The sequence below is a fragment of the Pogoniulus pusillus genome, chromosome 10 (genome assembly GCF_015220805.1).
Source record: "Pogoniulus pusillus isolate bPogPus1 chromosome 10, bPogPus1.pri, whole genome shotgun sequence".
Taxonomy (NCBI): Eukaryota; Metazoa; Chordata; class Aves; order Piciformes; family Lybiidae; genus Pogoniulus; species Pogoniulus pusillus.
The window spans coordinates 35,622,058-35,632,653 of NC_087273.1; the positions used below are offsets into that span (position 1 = coordinate 35,622,058).

The 10,596-nt window shown below is 47.0% G+C and overlaps 1 protein-coding gene across 1 annotated transcript in view; it reads right to left on the bottom strand.

Annotated features, from left to right (window-relative positions):
- PIEZO2 (piezo type mechanosensitive ion channel component 2) overlaps positions 1 to 10,395 on the bottom strand; it is a 375,190-nt gene extending 364,795 nt beyond the window's left edge. Inside the window, exon 1 of the mRNA XM_064150231.1 lies at positions 10,035 to 10,395. Coding sequence (XP_064006301.1) covers positions 10,035 to 10,098 — 64 coding nt within the window. The 5' untranslated portion in view covers positions 10,099 to 10,395. The remainder of the gene's footprint in view (positions 1 to 10,034) is intronic.
- Between the last annotated feature and the right edge of the window lie 201 nt (positions 10,396 to 10,596).

Here is a 10,596-nt window from a genome sequence, read left to right on the forward strand (position 1 = left end):
GTTCTAGGCTCTCCAGTTCATGAGAGACAAGGAAGTACTGAAGAGAGTCCAGTGGAGGCTACAAAGACATTGAGGGGCTGGACCGTCAATGTGAGGAGGAAATGCTGACAGACCCAGGGCTGCTTAGTCTGGAAAAGACTGGGAAGGGATCCTCTCAGTGCTTATCAGTATCCAAAGAGTGGGAGTCAAGAGGATGGGGCCAAGCTCTTTTCAGTGGGCACAGTAACAAAGGCAACTGGCAAAACCTGGAACAAGACATGTTCCAGCTGAACATAAGGAAGAACTTCTTGACTTTGAGAGTGAGAGGTCACTGCACCAGGCTTGCCAGAGAGATTCCAACACCACCTGGACATTGTGATCCCAGGCAACCTGCTGTGGGTGACTGCTTTAGCAAGGGAGGTTGACTAGATCACTTCCAGAGATCACTTCCAACCTCTACCATTCCTTGATTCTGTGTGATCCTGTGATTCTTTGCCTGCATAGGCTTTGCATACCCTTTGGCACAGTGAAACTCCAGAATGCTCCCTCTTATCTGCTAAGGAAATAGTTCTTAGTCTCCTATACAACTTATGGACAAGGGCCAGAACTGACCCTCACTCTAACACCACTTCAATACTTCATTTTTAGTTATGTTCTGTCAAGCTACATTAACAAATTAGTGGCTTGGAAGCAGTAGACAGAGTATGTAATGTCTGCAGCCTTGTGCTTTGTAATGCTCTGCCAAAAGGGGAGTGATTAGTGTATCACTCAGAAACACACGGACTCACTTCTTCAACTTTTACTTCATTTCCAAAAGAGCTTCCAAACTGGAGACTGCATGAAAGCTCAGAGGAGATGTGTTATGCTCAGTGCTCTAATCTCAGAAACACAGAAACATTCAGGCTGGAAAAGCCCCTCAGGATCATCAAGTCCAACTGATATCCCTGCTCTACAAGGTTCACCCTAAACTATTACCTCCAAGCATCACATCCAAACAACTTTTAAACACATCCAGGATTGGTGACTCCATCCCCTCCCTGGGCAGCCCATTCCAATGCCTGACCACTCTTGATGGGAAAAGAAAGTTTTCCTAGTGTGCAGTCTAAACCTACCCAGTTGCAGCTTGAGCCCATTCCCTCTTGTTCTGTTACTACCTGTGAGAAGAGACCAAGCACCAATCTCTCCACAGTGCCCTTTCAGGTAGCTATAGACAGCAATAAGGTCTCCTCTTCTTCAAACTAACTATCCCCAGCTCCTTCAGTCGCTCTCCAGGCAATTTCCCAGCATCACTGTCCTCCTCTGCACTCACTACAGCACCTCCACATGCCTCTTGTAATGAGATACCCAAAACTGAACACAACACTCGAGGTGTGGCCTCACCAGAGCAAAGTACAAGGGGAGAATCACCTCCCTACTCCTGCTGGAAATTATTCAGGTCATAGAAGTACAGTGTCCTAAAACTCTCCAGTTACAGGGAAAGGCAGACTTAAATCATCCTCATCCCTTTCTCTTCAGAGCTGAGAGTTATTAATTTCTATAGCTAATCTGAATAGTTGATTTTACACCTTGCAAATGTTACTCTGAAGTGATAGAGCAAACAGAAGACTGGCCTGTTATTGATTTAAGTGTTTATACATACTTTTTTCTCATCCAAAGGATTATTTACTAAGGCAACAAACTGAAAACAAAATCGTGTTCCTTTTTATTCACAGAGAAGTTCACCCGTGGAATTCATTGCTACAGGCTATTATCAAAGCCAACACTACAGCTCAGAATTAAAGATAGAAGATCCAGAACAACCTTAATGTGACATTCAGGTTTTACATCTGCCTACTCCAGGCAGGAAATGGACAGGTAAGGCTCTCAGGAGAAGAGAAGTGGTGCATTAATTCAACCACATCCTGGAGGTAATGCACTGAGCAATACACTTCTAACAAATGCAACAAAAAGAAGTAGCATACAAAAGTCAACTTGTTCAGGTTTGAGGGTTTTGAGTATCCAAAATTTTAAGCTGGTTTGGCTGACAAAGCAATCCAATTTCTCTGCACATGAGAATCAGAAGACTCTGTCACTCACATCCCTGTCAGCAACACCTGCACTTGCTCTGAATACTTCTATCAGAAAATCACAGAATGCACTGGGCTGCAAAGGACCTCTAGAGGTCATCTAGTCCATCCCTGCTGCAGCAAGCAGAGATATCCCCAACTAGATCAGGTTGCTCAGAGCCTCATCAAGCCTTACCTTGAATGTCTTGGAGAAATTCAAGGTGAGGAATGGGGCCTCTGCCACCTTGCTGAGCAATCCGTTTCAGTGTTCCACCATCTTCATGGTAAAGAACTTCTTCCCAATGTCTAATCTAAGTCTACCCTTCTCTAGTTTAAAACCTCTGCCCCTTGTCCTAGAGCTAAAAATGGTTCTTACCAATGGTCCCTCCCCAGTTTTCTTGTAGGCACCTTTCAGGTACTGGAAGGACACAATAATGTCTCCTGGGAGCCTTCTATATTCCGGGCTGAACAACCTCAACTCCCTCAGCATTAGAGGAACAGATCATCTCTCTCATGAGGAGAGGCTAAGACACCTGGGGTGGTTCAGACTGGAGAGAAGCAGCCTGAGCTGGGATCTTCTCAATGCCTCCACCACCTCCCTGGGCAGTATTCCACCTCCCTGTTCCAGTATTCCACCATCCTCATAGTAAAGAACTTTTATCTGCATGTTGCCAGCTTCTGACCCACTTAGCTTCAGAGATCCATCAAGCCGACAGCATGATCACCACAAAAGCAATGTTAAAGAAAACCTTTACCCTAGAAAACAAACTTGATTGAGTTGATTGCAAATATTGATCAATCTGCTGCAGAACAGAAAGAAGGGGAAAGAAAAACCAAACCACAAAGAAATGAACCCCCCCAACTATGCAACTCTTTACTATCTTAGCAAATCAGCCCCACAGTAGCTCTATATCTGCCTGGAGATAACAAAAACACTGCATGGCTTAAGTTGGAAGGGACCTTTTAAAGGTCATTTAGTTCAACCTCCCTGCATAGACCAGGGACATCCTCAACTGATGTCAGATCACATTGCACAGAGCCCCATCCAACCTGACCTGGAATGTTTCCAGGGATGGTGAATCGACCACCTCTTTGGGCAACCTGGGCCAGGGTTTCAACACTCTTAGTGTAAAAGATATTATGAAGGTCTGGACCATCTACTTGCTAACATCACTCTTCATGAGAAGAGAAGGCAAGCAGTCTGTTTCTTAAGAGTGCTGCAGCCCAGCAGCAGAATGCAGTTAGTGATGATCTTCGAGTGAAACATCATTCTCAAAATGTGAAACTGCAGCACCTCATGGGCTATCATTTCAATATTAAAAGGCAAAGAGAAAAGATATGTAGAGAAGAAAGGCTGGATTGTAAGCACCCATCAGCTTCCCATGCATGTGAAAAAAACACAACACATTTTACTGTTAGGAAGGAGCACATCCTTTGCTGTCCCTCTCAGATACAATCCACTTAATGCCATTCCCTTCCAAGAAGCCTTTTGGCAGCAGCAGGCGATCTGAAGTTGGTCTACTGCAGCCAGCAAAAGCTGCATCACAAAATTTAGTGTTAAAACTGTTTGACTTTGTTCTCTACAGCTTGCTACCAATTTTTGTTGACCAGGTTTTAGGACACTTAGTGAAAGTACCCTGAAATGAAAGAGCACTGTGGGTACACGTGTTCACATGCACTAACAGAATCATTCTCTTCCCTGAACTCCCTCAGAAATATGCTCAGGAAAAAAATAAAGATGAGTTATCTGTTCCCAACATGCAGACACTTCTGCTATGTCACTGTGGGACTTGAGCATCTCTCTTATGAGGAAAGGCTGAGAGAACTGGAGCTTAGTCTGGAGAAGAGAAGGCTCAGATGGAACCTTATCAATGTCTATAAATATCTGGGAGGTGGCTGTCAAGATGAAGGTGCCAGGCCCTTTTCAGTAGTGCCCAGTGATAGGACGAGGGACAGCAGGGATAAGCTGGGACACAGAAGGTTCCACCTCAGCACCAGGAGACACTTCCTTACAGTGCTCCTTACAGCACTGGAGCAGACTGCTTAGAGAGGTTGTGGAGTGTCCTTCTTTGGAGACTTTCAGAATTCATCTGGATGCATTCCTGTGTGGCCTGCTCTAGGTGATCCTGGTTTGGCAGGAGGGTTGGACTGGACGATCTCTGGAGGTCTTTGCCAACCCCTAACATTCTGTGATTCATGCCAAATTTTGACTGCCCTGGTTAAAAAACCCATAATATAGCTCAGTGTTGCATACAACCATAGAACTGTTTAGGTTGAAAAACAACTTAAGAACACCAAGTCCAACCCTTGTCTCTGTCATTTAAAAGACAGAGGAAATTTCATCCACGTGATACCCATGAGCTACAAATAATGGATTGAAATGCTTCCCAGATCCCACAGTTACCAGGTTAAATTGTCCACTTTCTTCAGTTCTCTCCCATCAGCTGCCTCTCACTGACTTCCATTCCCACACTCATACTGTCTGTGGAATAAGGTACCTACTGGGCAAGCCTTAAAGCTTCCTAATTTACACATTCTGGGTTTGTTTCATCTGAACAATTCAGTGAATCCAAATCACTTAACTGAAGGGTTTGGCTACGTAAGCAGAGGTGGTAAGAACTTAAGGAGAGACATTTAATTCCCATTTTTCTGTGGAATGCATGGTGAAGCAGTTTCCCAGCATGCTTGCTAAGTGCAAGCAGAGCAGGCAACCAGAGAGGGCTGTCACAGAAAAAGGGAGCGCTGGGCTTGAAAGCAACTGCTGCCTCCCTACTCTCTCCAAAACATTTTCCTCTCCTCAAAACACTGCTTTCCGGACCTTAGCTGACCTAAGATGGAAGCCACAGAGGTTGAAGCCACATTTGCTTTTTGTGCTGAAGAAAATCTGCCCCTGTGCTTACAAGCCTGGAAAATGCTGCTCCTCCAAGCTTGTATTTATTTCTTCCCCTCAACACCATTCACCTGCTGCCAACGAGCAAGACAAAAGTGCCACCTGTGAAAGCAGCCAGGTGGATTTCAGGGAAGGAAAGCTAAACAGCCATTTTAGGACCTCCTCTGCAAGCTGCCATCCAAGTTAATGTCTATTATTTTTGAGCATGCTGGCCATTAAGGAGTTCCTAGACTTCTTGTTGCTGTGACTAACATTTTTATGAGCGTTCTGGGACAGCAACAGTTCTAAAATGTAACAGGAAGTCCATGTGAAGCTTTTTCATGCTGTTCTCCATCCTCCTTCTCAGAAGATCATAATAGATATTCCCTTGTGTCTCCAAATAAATAAATAAAAATCAGCTTTATTCTTTCTTTGCCTTCTTTTCAGTAGCTGAGCAATTTTAAAGCATAAGGAGCAGTGTTTTGACTAAGTGAGGTTCATTTCAACTTTGGAAGTGTGTCAGAGCTTGTGTATGATGTATGCACACACACATAGATACTGTCACATGCAAAGTCATCACACAAATGACCCTTTAACATGAACAGACCTGCGTCACAGCTTGCTTTGTCATCACCCTGACATCATCTGTGCAGACTGGAACATAAAAATCATTCAGTTGCCCGAAAACAGCAGCACAACATCATATTGCAACATCATTTTTCACCTGAACCTCCCACAAACCAAGAGCAAGCACCCAAAACTGTAATAATCCAGGCATGATACTCTTGTTCTGCAGACTGGCCTTAGAGTTATCTGACTTACTCTGTGTACAGAAAATGTGAAGAGCAAGAATTCAAAGCATCAAACATAAAGGGAGGTCTCGGATCCTGAAATAATCTTTAAAGTATTTAATTTTAACAGCATTTTAGTACCTGCTAATGTAGCAATGGAGCTATTTCCCCTCCAATATTTTCAGCAGTACTTGTTAATTTAGAGATAAAAACCAGGGAGCATCCAAGCATGCTGGGCTCTACGTTTTCCTTCTAAGGCAGAACCTCAGTTCCACTGAGGTGCTTCCAGCAACTGGATCTAAATGGTTTTGAAATACTGTGTGTGCTTGATAAAATGTTCTCTGTTCAGGATCATTTAGATCCTAAAGAGATCATCATTCCTGTTCATTCAACATCATGCTGAAGAATCACAGTCACTGAAAGGAGAACTAAAAGCAATTCTCACTATTTACCAGGGGAAGTATTTCATTAATATTCTGATATTATTCCAACTAGAAGCTGAACTCTGCTTGCTACAAAATATCTGAAGGCTTTTCCTTTGTTTACCAAGTACTGATACCTGTGTTCATTCCTCAAAAAAATCCAAAACCAAAGCAAACAAAAACCCCTAAACATTTCTAGAAGCTCCTACAGTTCTTACTTCATCTAGGTCAAAACTGAAGAGCTCAGAAATCGAGTGGAACTTCTCAGAAGCACTTGGCCAGGCAGTTCACTCACCAGAGCTGATTTGCTGACACCACCCAAGCCAGCTGCATCAATCAGAAACAAGCAAAAGCTGTTCTCTCTCTAAGCATTTTGGTTTTCCCAGCACCCCATTTGAAACTAATCTTACACTGATTAAAAGAAAGCCCATGAACTGTGTGTGAAGCAAAACAATTGGAGGCAGAATAATTAAAAATGGTTATCAAGCACTGCAAACCACAGCTTTGTGGTTCCAGCCTTTACAAACCAAAGAAAGCAATTAGGAAAAGATTATTCTGGTGCCATACTTCAGAGAGGCAACTCAGTTTTGGCATGTTGCAGGTTGAGATGAATAACTGTAAGAGACAGATTCAAGCCATGGCTTAAGCTTTAAAGGTGAAACACAAAAAGCATCCTTCCCACCAAGAGTGCCAAAAATTCCCTCTCCTCTATTTGTTTGTTTTTTTCAGGACTATGACACAAGAAAATATCACACTAATATCTCACTAAAATATCAACCACAGCAGATCCAACCCTCTGTGTCTCAGAGAGCAGAGAACAGCACTTCATTTGCAGGGCAAGTTAACATTACTGTGAGGTATCACTTAAGCTCTAGGCTTGAAGTGAATGTAAGATGATGTTGGATCAGCTTCGAAGTCCTAAGCCTACAATCAGCTTCTCAGTCTCCAGTTTTTCATTTTCCTCAAGTTTCCTGTCTTCAGCAAGCACTCAAGGCGTCATTCTTGAGCTTGCTTTTGTACAGACCTCCCTGCACCAGATGAAACTCTTCAGTGCTGCAGATCTGATCCTTGAAGAGGAGTTGTGTTTTCCCCTGAGTTCTGATCAACGTTTACAAAGTATTTCACAGCAGCAAGGGTACCTGGTACTTAATTTTACTTGCTTTTCAAATTAAGGATTTAAAGTGTTAAGGATTTAAAGCATTAACCATTTTGGAGGTATTTAAAGTATTCAAGGCTGAATAAAGTATTCAGCGTAACAGATGTGTTCTTTTTAATGAGTTTGCCACAGCTGCCTTCACCCTCCACACACCTCGTCAGAGCTCTCCAACCTTGTTTGCTTTCTACTCTTAGAAACAGAAAAACAAATTATACCACGACAAGAAACTGCAGCAATCAAGCGTTTGAAAAAAGTCTCACACGCTGACTGAACCAAAGAGAACAGCTCTGTGTTTCCAGCCTTTTTGGCACTGCCAGACAGATTTGCTGCCCAGACAGGGGCAGGAGACACAAGGCATCGCTCTGCGCAGCGAGTCCTCGTGGCAGCTTTTCAGCTGCGGATGTAACCTCACCGTAAGTCATACAAAAAACCACCACTCTGATATATGAACTCTAAAAAGCCTTTTTCCAGAAGCCCACGAAACACTTCCTTGATGCTCTGCAAAAGAATGCGTTTGCTCCAGGGTAACTCAGGTGCAGACACAAGTGGAGAAGTGAAGCAGGTTAAACTCGGTTTCACCCTAATGAGGGCTCTAACAGCTGCTAAATGAGACAAGCATCGCACCTACAGGTGCAGTAAATTAAAGTAAGAGAAAAGCCCTTTTTCTGTTTACTTATTCCTCTCTCAAACCCATCTGAGCAAGATCACCAGGTCCAAACCAAACCCCTCTGCAGAGGGGTTTCTTTTTTTTCATAGTCCAGACGGGAAGTCCCTCCTTCAGGTTTTATATTTCAATTAATCAATTGTAGGATTTACAACCATAAGCAATTCATGACAACATCAGTTCTCATCGGCTGGGGGGGAGTATTACTGCAATGCGAAAGTACCACACTGCATCACTAAATACCAGTAACCAGGGCAGCAAAACAGTTTTATCTGAACTTACTCTGATACAGAATGACTTTGGCAAGAACCAGACTGAGCACCTGACAGCACGATACCTCTGCTACTCTAAAGCCACAGCTAGGTATTATGTTATAAGAATAACATTTAAAGAATTCCACCTGAACACTATTTATTTTTGAGGATCTTTCCTTCTCCCCTCATGACTTTCCAGCAAATTCACCCCCATCCATAATCCAACTATCTTTCCAAAGTTTAAAGATAATACAGGTAAAGCCCAAAAGGTTTCAAACAGAGGGTGCCTGATACCATCTTCCCAGCCACCACCACCCAGCTACTCCACACGTTACATTTCCCCACATCAGCCACCAAGGGACTGACACACAAATGGCTCCAAGTAGGTGAGAACCCCTCACTTGCTGCCATGGGCCTGGGGAACTGTGGCTGGAAAGCTAACTCCCCATCTCACCTTTTGCACATCCCCCCACCGACCACACTCGAGCAAAGAGATGGGGGTGTGGGGGAAAGTTCGTTCTCATTCTCAGTTCATGAAGAGGGACTGCGCACCATGAGGCACCAGGGAGCAAGCTGGGTCCTGTATGTCTCTGGCACGGCAGAGGATGGGGTTGCAGAATCAAAAAAATACCAAGGTGGAAGGGACATCAAGGATCAACTGGTCCAACCTTTCCTGGGAAAAGCAGAGTCTAGATAAGACAGCACAACACCCTGTCTAGCTGAACACTAAATGCCCAACGTTGAGGACTACACCACTTCCCTGGAGAGATTATTCCAAGGGCCGATGTCTGTGTCCTCCATCCCAGAGAAGTTGGAGGTAGTGGGGGGGGTACCTGGAGCCAGAGCTTGGGGCATCTCTCAGGCAGGATGGAGAGAAATTGAGAGGCGGTGGCCAGGTCACCACGGGGCTTGCTAAGGGTAAAGCCGCAGGAATGATGCCTATTTTGGAGGGGAAGGGTGGGCGCTGAGGTGTCCTGTCCCGAGCCGCACGCCTAGGAGCGAGACGCGACCCCCTCAACATTGCACGATTGGGACGGGGGTGGCGGCGGCCGGGATGGGACGAGGTCGGGAGCCCCACAAGACACCACCGACTGCGGTGTGGGGCTGAACACCGAGAAGAGTGGGCACCATCTCCGGCCCCAGCTTTCCCCGCTCCCCGGCCGGCAGCAGCGCCGGACCCAGCCAAGCCGCTCTCGGCGAGCGTGGAGACGAGCCCGTGGTCCCTGCGAGCTAACGGGGGAGCATCGCTTAAGCGGGGGCTTTATCTTCAAACGGCGCAGAGGGCAGCGAGTCATATTAACACGTTCACTCGTGGCAGGGCACGCAGGTCTCCATCCAAAAACAAGTCATTGCCTGGCGATGGCGATTGAATCAACTGGAATCTCTCGCTCTGGAAATAAGAACGCTCCCCAAAACTAAAAGAATCTCTCATTGGGAACGACGCTCACAAAGTACTCCCCGAAAGTAAAGGCAGAAGGACCAGAATGTTTGGTGGCGAGCACCAACCCCTCTTCTTCATCTCTCCTACCCAGGGAGATGCGGGACGACGCCGGAGACCGGCGGCTTGTTCCTGCGAGCGGCCCGGCCACAACCAGGCGACAACGACCGGGGCGGGCGGCAGGGAAAAGCACAACAAATCTATAAAGAACTAAGTGGTGAGCTGCGAAGTTTGAACTCCTTGTAAAACAAAGTGAAAAATCCAAACACCAGAGAAACAAAACACCGCAGAGAGTGGAATAGCTGCGAGGAGGCATCGCGGAGCATCCCCTAAACCCCCGACCCCAGGACGGTCCCGCCGCCGCTTCCCGAGCCACGCACCCAACCGGTGACCCCTAAACACTCCGCGGGACGTACCGGCAGAGAGGCAGACGGGCAGGAGTAGCCGGAAGGTCAGCCCGCACACCACCTCGCTGGCCATAGCGGCGGGGCGGGGGGTCGCGCCCGGCCGGCCGAGGAGCCGCTCCTCTCCCTGCGCGCCACCGCCGCTCCTAGGTCCGGCCGTGTGCGGAGCCGCCGCGGCGGCGGAGGAGCATCGCCCGTCACCCTGCGCGCTTCGTTCTGCTTCGCCTCGCCTCAGCCGCGCCGCCTCACGCCTCTCGCCGCATCCCGGCGGCAGACCGCGCAGCCAGCGCCGGGGCCCGAGGCACCGACTCGCACACTCCCGCCCTCTCGGGGCTCCCCGCACCCTCCGCTGACAGCGAAGAACGGACCCCTCCTCTCAGCACCGGTCCGACGGTGCGACCCGCACCGCGCAATGAAACTTCCCCCGCCCCGCCCCGGCGGGGCTGGACCGTGCAGCCTGCCCCCGCCCCTGCCCCAGGCTCCCTCTACTCCTGCCTGCCCTGTCCTGCCCTTACTCTTGCTCATAAGGCTGCCTTGGCCCCAGCCTCTGTCTCCACTCCTGCCCCTCGTCCTG